The sequence below is a fragment of the Leopardus geoffroyi genome, chromosome A2, assembly GCF_018350155.1.
Source record: "Leopardus geoffroyi isolate Oge1 chromosome A2, O.geoffroyi_Oge1_pat1.0, whole genome shotgun sequence".
In the NCBI taxonomy this organism is placed as follows: domain Eukaryota; kingdom Metazoa; phylum Chordata; class Mammalia; order Carnivora; family Felidae; genus Leopardus; species Leopardus geoffroyi.
The window spans coordinates 96258378-96279330 of NC_059331.1; the positions used below are offsets into that span (position 1 = coordinate 96258378).

Here is a 20953-nt window from a genome sequence, read left to right on the forward strand (position 1 = left end):
GTGAGCGGGAGTGCGACGAGACGGATGTTGTCGTTTTTGCAAGAGGCCAAGCCGTCAAGATGGCGGCTAGTGGCGGGGAGCTTGGAGGTGTATTTGATCACCATGTCCAGAGGGCTGTATGCGACACGCGGGCCAAGTATCGGGAGGGGCGACGGCCTCGTGCTGTCAAGGTAAAGTGATTTCGGTTTCATCCTTTGTCCTTGAGAGCTTTATTTTCGCCGTGATTCCACATCCCAGCATATGTAAATAAAGGTTTGAAAGGCTGCGATCCTATCCGTCACTCATTGGAGATGGATATGAGAATCTCTGGTACTCAAGTTACCAAAGATTCTCAAGAACGCTTCGGTCAACTGCTAGAACGTCAGCTCCGCAAACACTGTGCTTTGTGTTAGTCATTGCATCTTTCATGTTTACAATAGTGCGTGGTGCGTGGTAAGCACTCAATGAATATTTGTTCTCTCTTTGTAGTAACTTCTCCCAAGCCAACTTCTGGAAAACATGTCGATTGAAGAAAATTTATTCTTTAGTTAGATTCTCGTGGGGTGAATTTACTTTTTTTTTTTTTCTGCAGACAGGTTGAACAGAATGTTTCTTGTTTTCAGAGGCTTTTTTTTTTTTAAGCTTTTTTACTTTAAATATCAGTGTAAGTAATATACAGTGTTATGTTAGTTTCAGGTGGGCAATATAGTGATTCAGCAATTCTGTATATTACTCAGTATTCTTCATGATAAGTGTACTCATTAACCCTAGAGCAGTTTTTAAAAATAGTTTTGTCTTAGGCTTTTTGGGGAAGTATATTTTTATGTGTTTGCATTTCTTTTAGGTATATACAATCAATTTGGAATCTCGGTACTTGTTAATACAAGGAGTTCCTGCAGTGGGAGCGATGAAGGAATTAGTTGAGCGATTTGCTTTGTATGGTGCAATTGAACAATATAATGCTCTAGATGAATACCCAGCAGAAGACTTTACAGAAGTTTATCTTATTAAATTTATGAATCTACAAAGTGCAAGGTAATTTGCAAGTTAACCATAAGTTTTGTCTCCCCCATCCCCATTGCTATCATTTTGGCCCTGGTTTTCCCTCATTTATACCTGAATTACCCAATAACCTAATATTGCCCTGTATTACTCTGGTCTTACTCTAGTCTTAAGTGTTAGCCTTATCAAAACACTATTCACATTGTGTCATTCCCATGCTTAAGAATCTTCTGTCGTGTATTGTGGTAGATTAAAAAATGGGTTTGGAGTTAAGTTTTTGAGCTCCACTGCTTACTGTCATCATGACTTTGGACAAGTTGTTTAACTTCAGTAAGCCTGGTTTTTTTCTATTCTGTAAAATCTGTATGGTAAAAGGACCTATTCACTGAAGTTGTGTGAGGATAATGAGATAACCTATGTAAAGGGCTAAGTGTAGTGCCTCCTGTTCAGAATGCAGTAAACGTTAGGTATTGAAGTTCTTATTATTATGCATCTATGTGAATTGACCCCATTTTTTCCAGTCTTCTCTGTAACATAAATTCTGCTCCAATAAGGCTGAAGTATGAAATGCCTTACCTAGTTTTGTGTTGACCCCATTCTTGTCACTAATTTGCTCCAAGACTCATCCTTCTTTGGCTGTTGCCATTCATAGTTTCTTTATTATATTTTTTAAAGATTTTAAGTAATCTCTATACCCAACATGGGGCTCAAACTTACAACCCCAAGATCAAATGTTGCATGCTCTACCCAGCTAAGCCAGCCAGGAGCCCCATCATTCATATTTTCTTTCTGTACTACAAATAGCACTTGCAGCCTGCCACAAAAGCAATTGATTTTATGTGGCTGTATATTATTCTCAGTTTGCTCTTATATGTGATCTCACTTCCCCTAATCACTTCCCCCTAGCCTGCTCTTCATGGTCAGGGAAACATATTTGCTAGAACTTTTGCACCTCCCATAGCACATAGTACATTATGTGAAGTTCAGTATCTTGATTCAAATTGTAGCTCTACAAACCAGTGTGAGCATGGCTAAGTTATACATCTTCCTAGGCCTCAGTTTCATCATAGGGTTTTTATGAAGTATTAATTCAGGTGAAGCATTTCAGGCACTGCCTGGTGCATGAAAAATCTCAGTATTTTTATCATTATCCCTGGGCACAGAAGTACTTAAATATTTATTGTAGTATAATGCCTGGCCAGTCATAAATGTTTAATAAATATTTGTTGAATACCATTCTTTGACTTTGTCATTGATTAGTTATATATTCAGCATTTACTCAATTACTGAAGATTATATAATTATAATATTATTAATTTTTATATATGAATCCCATCATAGGAACAAAACTGTGGTGAAAAGACTAAACTGGGTATGAGCTAACTCTTAAGGGCCATTTAATTTAACACAGAGAAATCTGTATTTCATGACCATAGATTGTGTACCTCAGGTTAACTGCTGGGGACCCTAAGTTGGTTAAAGGGGGTCTGGATATGTGTGGATGACTTAGCTCAAAACCTGTTAGCACTATAGAGAGTTCTAAGAGTATTCCCTACATCAGTAGAATCAATACCATCCATAAGGAGAACATCTTAATTCCCAACCCATAGGAAGTATATACACATAACAAAAGCTGAACTTTACTGTTTAGATCAATGCACTGTATCCTAGTTCAGCTATTATCCTAAGTAAGTCAAGATTAATAAACCATGCTATCATGTATTTCTGTTTAGGACAGCCAAGAGAAAAATGGATGAACAGAGTTTCTTTGGTGGATTGCTTCACGTGTGCTATGCTCCAGAATTTGAAACAGTTGAAGAAACTAGAAAAAAATTACAGGAGAGGAAGGCTTATATAGCAAGAACTACTAAAAATAAAGGTATGGAAAGCCTGTTACTAAACACCTTCAACGTGTAAGGCACTCTGCTAGGTATATCATCATGGAGCTCCCAGTCTGGTGGGAAGAGAGGCAAATAAATGATCACAATATTTAAGAACTCTGCAGCACTCTTATGGAATATGGGCTGGAAAGGGAGAGATGTTGGTTTGTGGAAGCCTTCCTACAGGATGAGAGAGGTGGCTGAGTTTTGAAGGAGTAGACATTACTCAGGAGGCAAGAGGAAGAGATGGAAAGGTAGGCCAGGTAGAAAGTTTAAAGGTCCAGAGGAATAAATGAGCAGTATGCATTTGAAGGAACTATGAATAGTACAGGATAACCGCAACACAGGGATTGCAGTGAGAGGGAAGATTAGAGAAGAGGACAGGAACTGAATCATGAAGGGCATTGTGTCACAGGCTACGGAATTAAGGTTTGACCTAAAGGCAATGAGAAACAATTATGATTTGCAGACCAGTTACCAACTGCTAATCTAAAACTGCTAATTGTGGAAAAGTTCCACTTTTGACCAGCAGCTGGCCAGGTGCCCCATATGCCCAACTGAGTTTCCCTAGACACAAATTCTAGGTGCCTGGAATGGAGCCATGGGCTTTAGTACATGGACTGTAGGAACAGAGTACTCAGAATTGGACTGAAATAATGTGTGTGGTCTGAAATCTGAATAGTACTGGAAATCCACATTACAAAATATCTACCCTTTAGTTGAAGGACAAAGTCATTGTGCAGACACCTATTGAATATAATGAGTGATTAGGGAAAGGGCAGGTGGCAGAGGTGAAGAGAGATAGAAGGTAGGAAGACTCTTGGAAAACTTACCTGAAAATTTGGCAAGAGAGCTGTTGAGAGTCCCTGATCACTTGTAGACAATGAACTTTTAACCTGTGGGATATGTGAATAGCTCCAGGAGAACTTACGTTTGTGTGCCAAATAAAATTGCAAAATATGGGTCCAGCCTGTTGCCTCCTTTAAAAACTAACAAACACCAACTAAGCAGCATGATACATTCATGTAGTAGAATGCTCCAAAGCTGTAAAAAAAAGGAGCATTCTATGTAATGACCTAGGAAAAAAAATCTCTAAGATCTACAATTAAGTGGAAAACACAAAGGTGCAGAGAAATGGCTACTATGGGGGAAAAAAGAGGAGTAGGCAGGGGGAAGAAAAGTAAGACATACTGGACAGATAAATAAGAAAGTAAGAATGGGATTACTTATGGGCGGAGGGTGGAAACCAGGCATATAGGGGATAAAGAAAGTGTGAAGCGTGACACTAATATACCCTTTATACTTTTTAAACACATGAATCTTTTACCTGCTCAAGAAAAAAAAAATTTCAGGGTAGCATTTGTTAACATTTTAAAGTAGTGTTTGTTTTTAAAATCACACATTTCCAAATAATGAAAACAGTAAACGAACCATTTTTTTCCTCTTCTCTCCTCTTTTAAATTGTAACATAAAGATCATTACGTGACAAAGAAGAAACTGGTTACGGAGCTTAAAAACACACAAGATTTTAGACAGGACTTCCATTCAGAGACCTCTGGATGTGCAGCCACTTTGAACACTTCTACTGGCAACTCAGATCCTTGTCTTCCTTATTCTTGTGAATTGCCTTTATGTTATTTTTCCTCGAAATGTACATGTTCATCAGGGGAGCATATGGACAGGGCATCAAACTTCTCTCAGGATGGTAGAAACCATGAAGAAACATTGGAGCATTGTATGCACAGTGACTCTTTGCAGAAAATACGGGTGAAACCATTTAAAAATTCATCGGCCTGCCCTGGCGCACAGAAGGCTATTACTTCTTCAGAGGCAGTTGACAGATTTATGCCTAGGACAACACAACTGCAGGAGCGGAAAAGAAGAAGAGCAGATGATCGTAAAATTGGAACTTTTCTTGGAACAAGCACGAGTAGTAATGAGGTTATGATTGGGCCTCTGTTACCAGACTTACCCAAAGTGGATATGCACGATGACTCGTTGAACACGACAGCAAATTTAATTCGGAATAAACTTAAAGAGGTAAGATCATTTTTAAAAAAACTGTTTTAAGAGACCATTTGGTTATAGGGCTAACAACTAAATGGAGATTTGTGGCAACTAAAGTATTGTCATTAATTTTTTTTGTTTTCAGTTTTTTGATGTGTTTTTCTACAGTTCCTGTTGAATTAACTGAATCTGACGAACAGAAAAGTATGTGCTTTGATATCATTAGCCTTTGCTTTAAACAGTGAGCAGAACAGGGGCGCCTGGGTGGCTCAGTCAGTTAAGCATTTGACTCTTGATTTCAGCTCAGGTCATGAACTCTTGGTACATGAGTTTGAGCCCTGCATCAGGCTCTCTGCTGTCAGCAAGGAGCCTGCTTTGGATCCTCTGTCCCCTTCTCTCTGCTCCTCCCCCACTTGTTCTCTCTGTCTCAAGAATAAACATTAAAAAAATGAACAGAACATATTCTATGTCATTCTAGATATAAAACATAAAAGCAGTGGTTTCAGTCCGTGAGATCAATCTGTGAGAGTGGAGCCCAGGCCCTCTCTTTTTAAAGCTCCCCAAATGGTTCTATTATGAGTCAAAGTACAGAATTATTGTGTTGAAGGAAAACTGTTTCTCAAGTTCAGTGTTCTTACAAATTATATCAAAATGGTTTTTGCTTCTTTGATAAAGATAGCCATAGAATGAGGTGAGATTATTCTAAAGTCTAGGCCCTAAGGTCTGCATTTCAAAATGTAAACTTCTTAAATAGATTACAACTCAACTGTCCTAATTAAGTACTAATTTTTTTACATATTTACATAATCATTTTCCATTTTCTAAGCACAAATAGAAGAAAGCTAACGTTTGAGTTAGCTTTTGAAAGATAGCTTTTTGTGGGGTAAACCTTTTATAAATCAAACTGAGGGAAAGGAACCGTCTTTTAAACTTTAACTCAGGAGGTTCAGAAAGTGCTTTTCACGCAGTTGTAAATGTATTTTACAATGTGATTAAGGGAATCTAAGGTAGCTTCATTTATTTTATGTATATGTTTTTACCTGAAAATTACTATCTGATTAAGGATGAGGGCTTATGTTATAATATTAAAAGTCTGTGAACACAATTTCCATGCTTAAGCCTCTTTTTAAATGTTTGAGTTTGTGCTGGCCCTTTTCTTCCTTCAGATACAGTTGAACTGAGGCATAGATGCGGATACATAGCTCCCTCAGCCAGAAATGACTATATTTTCAAGAAAAAAGTTGTTAGGTCCAAATCCTAAGTAAGGAGACAATAGAACAACAAAATGGAGAAATACTGAATACAACTTACACAGTTTCTAATAATTTTACATGTTAAGTGAAGACTGTCTTACTCTGCTTTAACTCATTGTCAACTCTTTTTCCAATGATGTGTTTGGTTTCACTTCCCTAGGAAATTGAGGATTATACCATTTTCTACTTATTTCTCCAATTTTTCATACTCCCCCCCCCCCCCCCCCGCCCGGTCAAGCCTCCATGTCTGTAAATACATCAAATGTTATCAGTGTTTCAGGTTACACAGAATGGAGATCTCTATCTGTGTCTATAAAATAGCAAGTGACTTCACATCTATAAAGGATTGTTAAAGTAGAGTATATGTTTACTCTTATCCCCTCAAGTTTTTTTTTTTTTTTTTTCTTGTTAAATGGCTTTAGAAATTTTACTCCCATCAGTGTTTGGACAGAAAACTTTGTGCGTAGACCATAGGCTGTAACCTGAAATTGGGCTAACTGCCTTAAATGTGACAGCAAGAATTGAACTACTAGATGTATCTCCTACCTATCCTAATAGTTTATTTATTCTTGTACTATAAAAACTAAGTTTTGGTGGTTCTCTTTTTTCTAAACTAGGTAATTTCATCTACGCCCAAACCTCCAGAAGACAAGCTGGAAGATGTACATACAAGTCGTCCGTTAAAACAAAGAAGAAGAATATAGATTGCCAGCAGCAAATTATATTTTCTAAGGGACTATTTATCTTTTATTTTTTAGCCTATCATTTTAATTCTTTAAGAGATTTTACTGCTGGTATTTTTTAGTGCACTCCTCTTTGTGATACCATTCAAGCTGTCGTATCTAATAAAGGTTCATCTTTTAAAATTAGCTTATCATTCACAGAATACATGTCAGCCAAATATGTTCCTTAAAAAAAAAAAAAAAAAATTAAAGTTTTCCGGAAGCTCCATCCAGTGACTTTGGTTACATTTTATTGGCTAAAACTGGGCTCATGGCTGTTCCTAACTGGGAAGGTCTGGAATGGTGAATGTTTTAGGTTTCCAACTTCTCTGGGTGAGGAAGCAGGAGAAAAGAGGGTTGTGAAAGTATTTCCCACAGGGGCCAAGGTTGTTGGCTAACTTAAAAAATAAAATTAGTTTATCATTACTTAATATTACAGAAAGTGTTTTTCTATTATTACTTCTCACTTTGCAATAGTTATATGTAAATTAACTGAACAAAAGATAAAAATTTTACAATGCAAATAAAGACAGGCAACCAGGATCTGTTTCTGATTTTAATACAAGTATTAAGTGTTTCACATTCAAAAACTAGAATTCAGGATGTGTCTGAATGCCAGGGCTTCAAAATCAATACAATTCTGTAAAGTAAAAAAGTTAAACTATTAGAACAAAGCTGAAATTAGGAGCCTATATTCTTTAGTTAGTCTCTAAGAAGAATTTGCTTATCTATGGCAGAAACAAATCTGTATTTGTCAGTGCTAGACTGCTAACCAGTACATTTAGCATACCTACATTGTTTGTCCTATCAGACTACAAAATTGGAAACTGGAACAAGTATGTTCAAGCTGTGTCCTTTTTTTTTTTTTTTTTAACTGCTAAAAATACCTTGAGAAGGCCCATACCAAACTGTCTGTTTTTCTTTTCTCTATATACCTAAAGGCCTCTTACCTAATGGATTGAATTTGAACATACCGGTTAAGAAGATTCATCATCAGTTATGACCTGATTCAAACTTGCTGGGATGGTACAAATGGTAGATGGTATTAAAAGAAGCTGGAGGCAAGGGGTTTGGCCTTACTTCCTTGTAAGGTAATTAATTATTTTTTTCTGCTGAACTCCCAGGTAAAAGACATGTTAGAGACCCAAGCATAGAATTGGAAAGAGCAAGTTACTATCTACAACATGCTTCTGACTTTAAGGTGCTATGAATTTCTACCTCAGGGTCTTATTAAAATGTAGATTCTGAGAGTGGTGGCCAGAAGCTGGTGGATGATGGGAATGCAGAATGGTTTACAGTTTTCCAAGATGGAAAGCAGTCTGGAGATTGGTTGTACAACATTGTGAATGTACTTAACATCACTGAACTGTATGTTTACAATTGGTTAAGATGGGTAAATTTTGTGTTAGATGTGTTTTACCACAACTGAAAAAAAAATTATCTGACAGCCTTAAAAGGAGGAGCTGCTCAGTGGGTTCAGTTTTGTTGAATGGATTCCTGATCTTCTCAGGACTTTGCAGGATCTTTCCAGTGACCATGTGGAAGCCAGCATGCCTCCCCATCCCCACCAACATGCACAATATTTGATCAAGATGAGTGGAAGTAACCTTTGCTGTGTCAAGCATCATAAAAACAACAACAACAACAACAACGATTGAGTCAGTTGGTTTGGGTTGGGGGGTGAGATTCCCCATTTTCCCCAAGTTCTTAGGTGACACCATTGCTGCTGGTGAGTAGCAAGGTTCTCAGTAACTGGGCTACTGAGTTCTGGGAACAACTGGAGATCTGTTGGTGTTCCATCTGACCTAAGTAGCTGCTCCAATCCAGTCCATTCTATGTGGCTTCCTCCATCAGTCTCAAAATGAGAAGTGTGCCTTTCACACACTGCATTTTACTATTTATTTCCAGGAATAAACTACAGTGGGACAAGTTAGACAAATGAGCCGAAGATAGCATAGGAGAACTTAACATGCAAGTTTGTGCATAAAATCGCCATCTAGATCACTGCAGAGAATTAAAAAGTTTCTACTTTCTTCTTCAAAGGAAGAATTAAAGGAAATTTTAATGTGTCAAATTATTAGGCTGGCTCTTCTGGCTCAGAAAACTTGTCAAATTCATACATGAAAAGCCTTCCTAAGCACAAATACTATAAAGTACTTTAAATGTATTCAAGATTTTTAATAATGATTCTCATGGTTTGGCAACATTTGGGTTGAAAGAGATCAAATTTTGTCCTGGCAGTTATGGTGGGTACTTGCGTACACTGTTCAATGTTCTATCCCTTAAGCATGCCAATAGACTCTAGTTTTCTTTGGGAAAATATTAACATACAAGAAATCAGGAATTGTGTATAGCTAAAGAGGCTGCAAGCTCAAAAAGTCTGTTGAATAGAATCCTCACTATTGTTGATTCCCAAAACGTGAGGATGGAGCTGAGATCGTCATGGTTGCCTGAACTTCAGCTGTGGGCTAAAGCCCCTACAGAGGTGAGTGTCCAGCAGGTATTACTGTCTGATCCCTTAAAAACTTTGCTCTTAACCACTTTGAGCTATTGGCACTGTACCTTTGCTTCTGGTAAACACGGTCCAAATACCTCCAACAAAAGTCTCTCTTCTCTAACTGCTTTTTCAAAGTCTGCAAAAGATATCTTGCCATCGTTGTCATAATCCTAGAGAGGAAGAGGAGTTCTTGACAAATGATAGAATAGTTTTTAATTTCGCATGGAAAATAACTCTTTGCCAAGTAAAACTATTAGTTTACATTTCTGTGGGCACTACTTACATAAATCAAAAGGTACTTATTTATCAAGGCTACTTACTTTATTCCTAGAAGTCTGTTTAGAATACCTGTTATTAGAGGTTGAAAGTTTGTGTCCCTCTTGCCTCTAAATCCAATGTTAATGCCCCCAATGTGATGATTTGGGAGGTGTCTTTGGGAGGTAATTAGGTTTAGATGAGGTATTGAAGGTGGAGCCCCCATGATATAATTAGCATCTCTGTAAGTAGAGACCAGAGCTCCCTCTCTCTGCCATGTGAGGACACATTGAGGTGGTGGCTGTCTGCAAGCAAGGAAGAGCACCCTCACTATGGAAGCAAATTGACTGGCACCTTGATCTTGGACTTCCCAGTCTCGGGATTTTTTTTAAAGATTTTATTTATTTTATTTCATTTTTAATATTTTTAAATTATTTTTGAGAGAAAGGCAGAGTGTGAATGGGTGAGGGGCAGAAAGAGAGGGAGACACAGGATCCGAAGCAGGCTCCAGGCTCTGAGCCATCAGCACAGAGTCCAGTGCGGGGCTTGAACTCACAAATCACGAGATCATGGCCTGAGCCGAAGTTGGACATTCAACTGACTGAGCCACTCAGGCAGACTTTATTTTTAAGTAATCTCTACACCCAACAGGGGCTCGAACTTACAACCCTGAGATAAAGAGTCACACATTCCACCAACTGAGCCAGCCAGGCACTCCCCAGTCTCAGGATTTTGAGAAACAAATTCCTATTGTCTAAGTCACCCAGTCTGGTATTTTGTTACAGCAGTCCAAGCAGACTAAGACACCTGAGTTACCTTAAATGTATAAAATATGGTCGTGTCTCTAAAGGATTTATACTGTAACTGGGGAGTAAAACAAAAAGAGGACACATATTATAGTGCTACATTTGTGATAAAATCAGTGCCATAGGGCAAAGATTTTCAAACTTAATTTTTAGTAGTAGAATTTGTTCCTCAAAGGATCTCTGACTTGAGAGCTCATCATGTAAAAAGGATAAAAGTGAAGTTACTCACTTAAGGAGCAAGGCACTGGGAGTCAGAGCAGTAACAGTTCAAGATGGACTAGAATCGTAAGAAGATGCTTGCAGACTACTGGGAGGCCTTTAAGGATGATCGAGAGGACTTTTAGGTAGCTGAAGAGGTCTGAGGTGGAAATGCAGAAGAATGGCCCAAACTGAAGTCTGACAACATGAGGCGATGTAAGTCAGGAAGAAGACAGACCTGCCTGGAGTGGAGCAAAATGACAGGGACTGTGGGGGATTAAATCACGGGAGGGGCAGGGGACCATATATGTAGATTATAAATGCTTTAACTGCTTAATTCAGTTTGGGTTTGATTTGATGGGTCCTTGTTTTTTCACTTCTGAGCATAACTCAGGGTTGCTGAGAGTCTAACTTAGAGAAAGGTTTGAATAATTACCAGAAAAAAATTCACTCCAGGGGCACCTGGGTGGCTCAGTCAGTTAAGCGTCCAACTTTGGCTCAGGTTATGATCTCATGGTTCATGAGTTTGAGCCCCATGTCAGGCTCTGTGCTTACAGCTCAGAGCCTGGAGCTTACTTCAGATTCTGTATCTTCCTCTCTCTCTGCCCCTTCCCCGCTCATGCTTTGTCTCTCTCTCTCTCAAAAATAAATAAAAATTAAAAAAGGAAAAATTTCACTCCATAACATGTCCTTTAAAAAAAGAAGAGGGATGCCTGGGTGGCTCAGTAGATTAAGTGTCCAACTTCTGCTGAGGTCATGATCTCGCAGTTTGTGGGTTTGAGCCCTGCGTTGGGCTCTGTGCTATAGCTCAGAGCCTGGAGCATGCTTTGAATCCTGTGTTTCCCTCTCTCTCTGCCCCTACCCCGCTCATGCACACACGCTCCTCTCTCTCTCTCAAAAATAAGTAAACATTAAAAAAAATTAAAGGGGTGTCTTGGTGTTTCAGTCAATTAAGTGTCCGACATTGGCTCAGGTCATGATCTCATGGTTCATGGGTTCGAGCCCCCGCATCAGGCTCTGCTGACAGCTCAGAGCCTGGAGTCTGCTTCAGATTCTGTGTCTCCTTCTCTCTTTCTGCCCCTCCCCTGTGTTCATGTTCTGTCTCTCAAAAATAAATAAATGTTTAAAAAAATTTGTTTTTAATTAAACAAGAAAAGAGTGAATTTGGAATTGGGGAAAATACTGTCTCTCAAGAAGTCTACCCTCAGCCCTAGCAGTGGCTAGTGAGAGTAATTCCTAATCCCAAGAAGGCTCTGCACCACAAGGGTAGATGTGGAGCTTGAACCCACAAAACCCATGAGATCATGATCTGAGCTGAAACCAAGAGTCAGATGCTTAACTGACTGAGCCACCCAGGCGTCCCCAGTGAGAGTATTTCTGAAGGAAGAAGGTATGCTGGAGTCTGTGTTAGCTGAATCTAAGACTTGGCAGCCCCCATCATCTATTTCTTTCCTCATCTCCAGAGTAATGGAAGTGAGCTGGGTCCAGAATGCTTTAGAGTTAACAACTTTTCACTGGTATCCAGGATAGGGGCATAGTAAGAAAAGGGAAGAAATCACTATGTCCATAATAAAGTGGTACTTTTTGTTTCATTGAAAGAAGAATTCTGCACCCCATTTTCTTTTTTTTTTTTTTTTTTTTTTTTTTTTAAATTTTTTTTTTTTCAACGTTTATTTATTTTCAGGACAGAGAGAGACAGAGCATGAACGGGGGAGGGGCAGAGAGAGAGGGAAACACAGAATCGGAAACAGGCTCCAAGCCATCGGCCCAGAGCCTGACGCGGGGCTCGAACTCACGGACCGCGAGATCGTGACCTGGCTGAAGTCGGACGCTTAACCGACTGCGCCACCCAGGCGCCCCATGCACCCCATTTTCTATCATGATTTTGGGTAAAACTATTAGTATTTCTGTTTTCTCATCTGTAAAATAGAGATAGTAATTTCTACTGCATAGGGTTGTTTTGAGGGTAAAATGAGTTCCTATAATTAAAGTTCTATGAAGGCCCTTGGCATATAGTTAAGTACTTTATAAGAGACAGCTATTTTAATTATTATGTTATTTTGTTATAACGAATGTTTAGATGGATTGGAGGGCTAAGGTCATGCAGACAGACTAGAGTGGCATCCAGTTTTACACAAACTGAATCTGCTGCACCACTCCCTCCCAACCCCCACATTGAGTAAAATATTTTAAAATAATACAGTTCATATTTTGTGTAGTGATTCATTTAATCACCCAGCCATTCCATAAGTATTTATTGAGCACCCACTATCATCCAGGCACTGTTGTAGGCAATGGATAGAGCAGAGAACAAAATCTCCTGTCCTCATAAAGGTTACTTTCATTATATAGGGAAATAAATAATTTCTTTGTCTTTAGCTTTCCCCAATATCTGCTTATAGGTTTTCATTCTTACCATTTTTTTCAGTGTTATATCTACCAACTCTTTTATTCCTTCATCATTCTCTTCTTCAGATGACTGTTGGTGTAGACTGTTCTTTAACATGTCAAATATCTCTTCTCGAGAAATGTAACCATCACCATTCAAATAGTAAACTTCAAAACAGACTGTCCAAAGCACAGGAAATGTAAAGACTTGGATAAGAACAGTTAAAATATCACTAGTCTTCTCCTTAAGTTATTTTAGTATATAGTTTTTAAAAAGATAAAAACAATTTATACAACCTACAATTATTGGTCTGTATGACAGATGAATTTTAAAATAAAGCACCTTTTATACTTATTGGCACAAGATTAAATACTCCTTGGAATGTGGAATTTGAAATTGAGAGTTTAAAAATGTTATGAAACCTGAAACCATGAAACTGTTAGAAGAAATCATAGGAACAAGTTCCTTGACATGGGTCTTGGTGATGATTTCACGGCTATGACACCAAAAGCACAAGCAACAAAATAAAAACACAAGTGGGGCCACATCAAACTAAAAAGCTTCTGCATAGTAAAAGAAACCATCATCAAAATGAAAAGACAACCTGTGAAATGGGAAAACAATATTTGCAAACAATATCAGATAAGGTGTTAATATCCAAAATATATAAGGAACTCCTACAACTCAATAGCAAAAAAGAAAAAAAATTAAAAATAGGCAAAGGACCTGAATAGACATTTCTCCAAAGAAGATAAATGAAAAGCCAACAGCTATAGGAAAAGATGCTCAACATAACTAGTCATTAGGGAAATGCAAATTAAAACCACAATGAGATATCACCGCATGCCTGCAAGAATGGCTATCATTAAAACAAACAAATAAACAAAAAATGCCAAAAATAAGATAACAAATGCTGGTGTGGATGTGTAGAAAAGGGAACACTTATTTGCCGTTGTTATGATTATAAATTGGTAGAGCCACTATGGAACATAGTATGGAGGATCCTCAAAATATTAAAAATAGAACTTCCATATAACCCAGCAATTCTATGTGTGGGAATGTATCCAAAGGTAATGAAAACACTAACTCAAAAAGATATCTGCACCTCCATGTTCATAGCAGCATTATGTACAATAGCCAAGGTTTGGAAACAATCTAAGTTTCTATCAATGGATGAATAAATATAAGAATATTACTCAGCCATAAAAAATGAAAAAATGCTATCATTTGCAATAACGTAGGTGAAACTTGAAGGCATTATGCTAAGGAAAATAATTGAGACAGGGAGTGACAAATACTCTATGACCTCCCTTATATGTGGAATCCCCAAAACAAAAACAAAACAAAACAAACAAGAAACCTGACAATAACAACAGACTCATAGAAAAAGAGATCAGACTTGTGGTGATCAAAGATGGGCAGTTGGAGGGAGGGGGAACTAGAGGAAGATGGCTAAAAGGCACAAACTTCCAGTTATGAGATAAATATGTACTAGGAAAGTAACATACAACATGAAGACCATAACTAACACTGATGTATGATATATAGAAAAGTTGTTAAGAGAGTGAATTCTAAGAGTTCTCATCACAAGGAGAAGTATTTTTTTTTCCTTTATACTTTTCTTCTTATTGTATCTATATAAGAAGATGGATGTTAGCTGAACCTATTGTAATCATTTTGTAGTATATGTAGAACTGATCTGTATGCCTTAAATTTATAAAGTGATATATGTCAATTATTTCTCAATAAAACTAGAAAAATAAAAGAATTTGGGGGAAAAAAAGTAGTTGATAAAGATGCAGATTCCTGTTCACCTGTACCCAGATGGGAGAGGAAACAGTTACAGATTAGATATCAAGTGATCTTTGTAAGGAACAGATTTGATACTAAATCTTCATAATTAAAAAAACAAATAAGTGGGGATGCCTGGGTGGCTCAGTCAGTTAAGCTTCCGAGTTTGGCTCAGGTCATGATCTCAATGTTCATGACTTGCACACTCTCTCAAAAATAAATAAACATTTTTAAAAAAACACACAAATAAACAGAACTTTTCCTGATATAGCACAAAATAAGAGTATGGATTCCTTGGTGCTAGTAGCTCAGAGAATGCTATTTTAAAACGTTCCCAAGGTAAAACCGATGTAGCCAGTTGAAACCAGTCTTCAATCCACATTGGAGAATCAGTCTTATAGGTACTTTACATTGTAGCCTTAATTTAAAAAGCAGCTCCTTAAAGGGGTGCCTGGGTGGCTCAGTTGACTGAGTGTCTGAGTCTTGGTTTATGCTCAGGATGATTTGTGGTTTGTGGGTTCGAGCCCCGTGTTGGGTTCTGCACTGTCAACATGGAGCCTGCTGGGGATTCTCTCTCCCTCTCACTGCCCCTCCATACTTCCATGCTGTCTCTCTCAAAATAAATAAACACTAAAAAAAAAAAAAAAAAAAAAAGTGGCTCATTAGAAATTTACGTACCTAAGATTTTTCTTTCTGTCTTGGCATTTATGAACTATGTTTTAATATACTATGTTATCTACGTTGGGAACTTCTTGTTTCTGTAATACTTTTTGTTGTTGTTCATGTATTTATTTTGAGAGAGAGTTAGAACACAATTGGGGGAAGAGAGAGACTCCCAAGTGCGCTAACAGCAGAGCCCTATGTGGGGCTCAGTCTCACCAACTGTGAGATCATAACCTGAGCTGAAATCAAGAGCCAGTCTCTTAACCGACTAAGCCACTCAAGGACCGCCCCCTGCCTTTTTTTTTTTTTAAGTTGGAATACTTTAGGGGCACTTGGGTGGCTAAGTGGGTTAAGAGTCTGACTCTGGATTTCAGCTCAGGTTGTGATCTCCCAGTTTGTGGGATCGAGCCCCACGTCAGACTCTGTTCTGACAGTGGGAAGCCTTCCTGGGATTCTCTCTCTCCTTCTCTCTCTGCCCCTCCCCTGCTCATGCTCTCTCTCTCTCTCTCAAAATAAATAAACTTAAAAAAATAATAAAGTTGGAATACTTTGAAATCAATGACGTTAATTTAGGTACTTGAAACTATTTATAAACAAACAATACCTTCTGTGTTCAGAGATAACCATCAATTCCAATTTGTAGATATTAATAGTCCTTTTCCTCTTCTCTGTCCTCACTGTTATTTCCTAGGTAACTTCAACAATCTAGGAAACTCTCCTGCCTCCATCCAATATTTCATTATTTATTATAGTTGATTCACAGCTGTCCTCTTAGGGAATGTTGGGGAGAGGAATGTTGCTCAGTAGACGATTCAACCTTAATAATACACATTCAGTTGACCTTAATACTACATGTCTCAACATCAGTTCTACCAACTCCACATGTTCATTCCTGTTGGTTAGCCTGCTCTTCCTTCTAGTTTCTTTCTGCTCAAGATTTACAAGAATTAACTGAAATGCTAGTTATTCTGTGGAAGTGTCTTCTGATCCACCAGATCCACTAGAAAGCACTTTCTCATCACTCCCATATAGTATTTTGAAAATACATAGATTTTGAAGTAATCATGTTATATTATGGTTATTGGTTTATATGTATTATGTGACCCAGAACTGAGCATCTCCTGTAGAATGACACAAATAAAAGACAATAACTGTATAGACTTCAAAAAAAAAAAATGTGATGAAGCTGCAATAAAAGAGATCTCTTTTTACTTTTAAATTTGCTTTTTTTTAAAAAAAAAAAAGTTTATTTATTTTGAGAGAGAGCTAGGGAGGGGCAGAGAGAGGGAGAGAGAGACAATCCCAAGCAGGTTCCACACTGTCAGTGAGGAGCCCGATGCGGGGCTCAAACCTGTGAACTGTGAGGTAATGACCTGAGCTGAAACCAAGAGTCAGACACTTAACCAAATGAGCCAGCCAGGTGCCCCAATAATTTCTTTTTAAGTAAACTCTATACCCAACATGGGGCTAGAACTCACAACCCAGAGATCAAAAATCGCGTGCTCTACTGACTGAGCCAGCCAGGTACCCCTAGAAGTAAATATTTTTTTTAAACCTTTGGTCATGCAATACATATATACACATGTGTACACATACGTGTGTGTATATCTCATTATTATTCTCTTACATAGAGTACAAAAACTAAGTACAAACTTCAGCATATCACTGGCAAAGAACATTTTTCAGTATATCTGTGTAGTGAGTCCATCATCTCCTTGGAAGTCTGCCCATCTGCACTACCCAAAATGACCACTCTCTCCCTGAAGAGGGACTTCTGTGACTTCTATACATTCATTCATGCCACAGATGACCTTACTCAGGTCCTGAGAATACAGTAATGAAGGAGCTCTTCTGGAGTTCGCAATCTAGTTAAATGTTTTAGCAAAAGCAATAGAATCAATATAAAATTCCAGAGTATCAGATTAGCTGTGTCTTTTTGTTGAGTTTCTTCAATCCATAGCATACATGTGATGTGGGGAACAAAGGCAAAAAAAAAAAAAAAATTAAATTTCCTGACAACTCGTAGTGCATGGACAAGTCCTTGAGATAGGCAGAGTGACTTTCCTTTAGGAACTCAACTGTCTCTATGTCGATACTTTGCTATGGGCAAAAGGCAGTCTTAACATCAACCCAACCTCCAGTAGTCTCCTTTAATAAATAAAAATTTCTTTGGTAACCAGTTCCTTTTTCTCTACCCCCACCCCCCGCCAAATTGTATGTTAGTAAACACTGGGCATATGACCCACTGGTATACATCTGAAGGGTCAGATGACTAAGGTTTTATTAGACAGTAGTAAATGACTTTTTCCTAACAGCCCCTCAAGGGTCTGGAAACCTTATGCTATCCCTACCCCCCTCCAAACTTGAAAGTATATAATCAGCCACTGTCACAACCCCAGTGCAGCTCTTTCTCCCCACAGGTCCTGTCCCCTGCTTTAATAAAACCACCTTCTTGCACCAGAGGTGTCTCAAGAATTCTTGCTTGACTGTTCACTCAGAACCCCACCATTTCCTCATCACATGCAGCTCAACCCTATGAGAAGTGGCATTTTTCCCAAATTAACATATCTTGAAATATATATGAAACAGTTTTAGGAAGTAGGATTAGAGGAGGAAAATTCATTGACAGCATGATGGTATTCAATCACATACAGCTGTATTCAGTGTCACAGCCATTTTCACCATGTATTAGTATTACCATAAGAATTTACATCCATGAAAACTTAGCTTTTCACTTCTTGGTGAGACTTCTGTATGAGTGCTGCAACAACCTTAAGTAGCAACTATATTTCAATGTTATCCTGTGAAAAATTAAACTGGAGAAAAGTTAAGGAAAAAAAACCCCACATAATGTCAATTTTACCTCAAAAAAAAAAATTAAAAGAAAAAACACAAAACAAAAAATTGTAAATGTCAAAGAAAGTTGGTGATTTTTTTTAATGTTGCTATCATTTTTTAAAATGTGTGTTTAAGAGGCACCTGTGTGGCTCAGTCGGTTAAGCCTCTGACTTTGGCACAGGTCATAATGTCAATGATTCGTGGTTTCAAGCCCCATATAGGGATCTGTGCTGACAGCTCAGAGCCTGGAGCCTGCTTCAGATTCTGTGTCTCCCTCTCTCTCTGCCCCTCTTCCGCTCACACTCTGTCTCTCAAAAGTAAATACATACCTAAAATTTTTAAAAATAAATAAGTAAAATGTGTTTAACTTTAGGGATCTTCTTTTCAACATTCCAAATCCAAATTTAAGTGGAAGAACAAGGGATAAAGATTTGTTTACTTACTCAGAATTCTGCAGTCTTTTCCTAAGCAATTTGACACTTTAAGCAATTGTTCCCTAGAAAACTGTCATTTAAAATTGTTCCTATTCTTGGGGCGCCTGGGTGGCTCACTTGGTTGAGCATCCAACTCTTGGTTTCGGCTCAGGTCATGATCTGATGGTTTGTGTGTTCAGGCCCCATGTTGGGCTCTGTGCTGACAGTGCGGAGACTGCTTGGGATTCTCTCTCTCCCTTTCTCTCTGCTCCCCCTGCACTCTCTCTTTCTCTCTCTCTAAATAAATAAACTTAAAGAAATTGTTCCTATTCTCTTTCCTGGGTTCCTCACCCCAAAACCTGGACCCAGAGGTATAAAACATAGAAAATACACATCACAACAATGGTATAGGCGAGGTGAGGCCAGAGCTATTCACTTCTAGGCAAAATTGTGAATGGGAAGATTTTTGTCTTTGGAATTACTAACATATCTTTCCTGTAGGAAATTCTCTCTGTAACCATTCTCCCTGTGGGCATTCTCTGTCCTCAATCTCTTTTCCTCTCTTCACTGATCTACACAAATTCTAACACTAGAATATTGGTGGTTAATATGTATTTCATTTTGTTTTGTGTCAATCCCTCACATTTATTTTCTTTGTTCAAGAGATGAGGAATGTCTTCACTGTGACTTATGCACTGCCCGATATCAAGGCGCATTTCCTGCTGAGCCCAGAGCCAGCCTGGGAAACCCGGAGTTGGCACAAGCCCTGACATTGACTTGCTCGTCTTCGCCTGGGACTTGACCCAAAGACCCATCCTGGTGACATTTAGGCATTACAGAACCAGTGAAGGAAGTGTAGGTCTAAAGGAGGGACTCTCCCAAGAAAAAGACCACCCATTTCATTTGTTTTGATTTTTTTTAAAGCTATCATGAACTATTTTTGAAAGGTTGCTATAGAGAACACTGATTTTATATTTTTAAAAATTGTTTAAGCATTCACTAAATACAAAATTGACACTGTATATTACTAAGTCAGTAATCACATATAGAAATCTTACACTTCAGCTTTTCTTCAAAAGTCCCTCGAAGAAACACTGATAATCCTTTAACCCACTCTTTCACATTTATGCAGTTATCGTGGTCTTTGTCAAACACAAAAAATACTGAAAGAAAAAGACCACAGAAGTATATTGTAATTTAAAGCTATTTTATAATTCAAATATATAAACCTTCTTCCCAAATTGAGAGGAAAAAAAGGTTTAGGCCATCTTTAAGAGTCAAAATTATTGGAAATGTATGTGTGTGTGTGTATATATGTGTGTGTGTGTGTGTGTGTGTGTGTGTATATATATATATATATATAGTTTGTCATCACAAAAATGTTTGCCACATATTAATTATGAACACCATATACATCGCCATCTCAGCTTGGCCCATTTCCATTACTTAAGCCTCTTACCCCTGTTCATTAGCATATCGTCAGTCATTCCAAATACGCTGTGCAGGATCGCTCGAAAAGCATTACGATCTAGTCCAAGGTTATTAAGTCTTACATTAGCTCTTTCCACAAAGCTGTGAAAAAGTCTTATGAGACATTCTACTTCACTTTTTTTGACTGTAAAATAAAAATACAAATAAGTACAACTTACACTTACTCAATGAGTACTCCAATTAAAAATATTTTACTAAGCAGCTATTTTTTTCCTATGATGCTAGATGCTCTAAGTGATTAAAAAAAGAATGACATCACTTGTTACTTAAGGGCTTATGCAATTAAGGTGGTTGTCACCAGAAGACTAGTAAGACGCTATGTAAATGAAAAATTATGTAACATAATGCTCACTACTACAGACATGTGAAGAAAGAGAAATCAGTGTGGGAAAGAGGAGTTAGGTCATTTTCATGGGAGTAGACTTTGAACAGAGACTTGGAAGGATACATTGTATTTATACAGGAAGGAATGTGTTGGGGGTGGTAAAATGGAGAATTCCAGGGAGAGATAATATGGGTAAAGGAAAGAAGTAGAATTGTGGTTGAAGTTGAACATGCTTTATTGGGAGCACAGCAAGTTAGGAAGAAGTGAAAAAACAAGATTGAAGAGGACGGGCTGATGGCAGAGGGCCTTGAATGCCTAGTCAGAAAATTAACATTTACAGTTGACTTTTGAACCACATAGGTTTGAACTGTGGGTCTACTTAAATGCAATAAAAAATAAATATAGCGCAGTACTGTAAATGTATTTTGCTTATGATTTTCTTAA

At 38.0% G+C, this 20953-nt stretch overlaps 2 protein-coding genes across 3 annotated transcripts in view; one reads left to right on the forward strand and one right to left on the reverse strand.

The window, feature by feature from the left end:
* On the forward strand, nt 1-7386 carry RBM48 (RNA binding motif protein 48). The gene is made up of 5 exons (XM_045494764.1): nt 1-170; nt 824-1014; nt 2715-2860; nt 4336-4901; nt 6739-7386. The coding sequence occupies exons 1-5, from the start codon at nt 60-62 to the stop codon at nt 6823-6825; spliced, it is 1101 nt and encodes a 366-aa protein (XP_045350720.1). The 5' UTR covers nt 1-59; the 3' UTR covers nt 6826-7386.
* LOC123606423 (EF-hand calcium-binding domain-containing protein 1-like) overlaps nt 4613-20953 on the reverse strand; it is a 25628-nt gene continuing 9287 nt past the window's right edge. Inside the window, exons 2-6 of one of the 2 annotated variants that reach the window (XM_045494768.1) lie at nt 20153-20308; nt 19752-19856; nt 13016-13167; nt 9406-9510; nt 4613-4724 (exon numbers count right to left, since the gene is read on the reverse strand). In XM_045494768.1, the coding sequence (XP_045350724.1) occupies nt 4686-4724; nt 9406-9510; nt 13016-13167; nt 19752-19856; nt 20153-20308 (557 nt within the window). In that variant the 3' untranslated portion in view covers nt 4613-4685. Of the gene's footprint in view, nt 4725-7386; nt 7484-9405; nt 9511-13015; nt 13168-19751; nt 19857-20152; nt 20309-20953 lie in introns of those variants that run through there. The other variant, XM_045494767.1, reaches the window with a different exon arrangement.

Coding starts and splice junctions, on each gene's coding strand:
- RBM48 (XM_045494764.1), top strand. CDS start 60: ATGGCGGCTAGTGGCGGGGAGCTTGGAGGTGTATTTGATCACCATGTC. Junction 171..823: donor GACGGCCTCGTGCTGTCAAG/GTAAAGTGATTT, acceptor CATTTCTTTTAG/GTATATACAATCAATTTGGA. Junction 1,015..2,714: donor ATGAATCTACAAAGTGCAAG/GTAATTTGCAAG, acceptor ATTTCTGTTTAG/GACAGCCAAGAGAAAAATGG.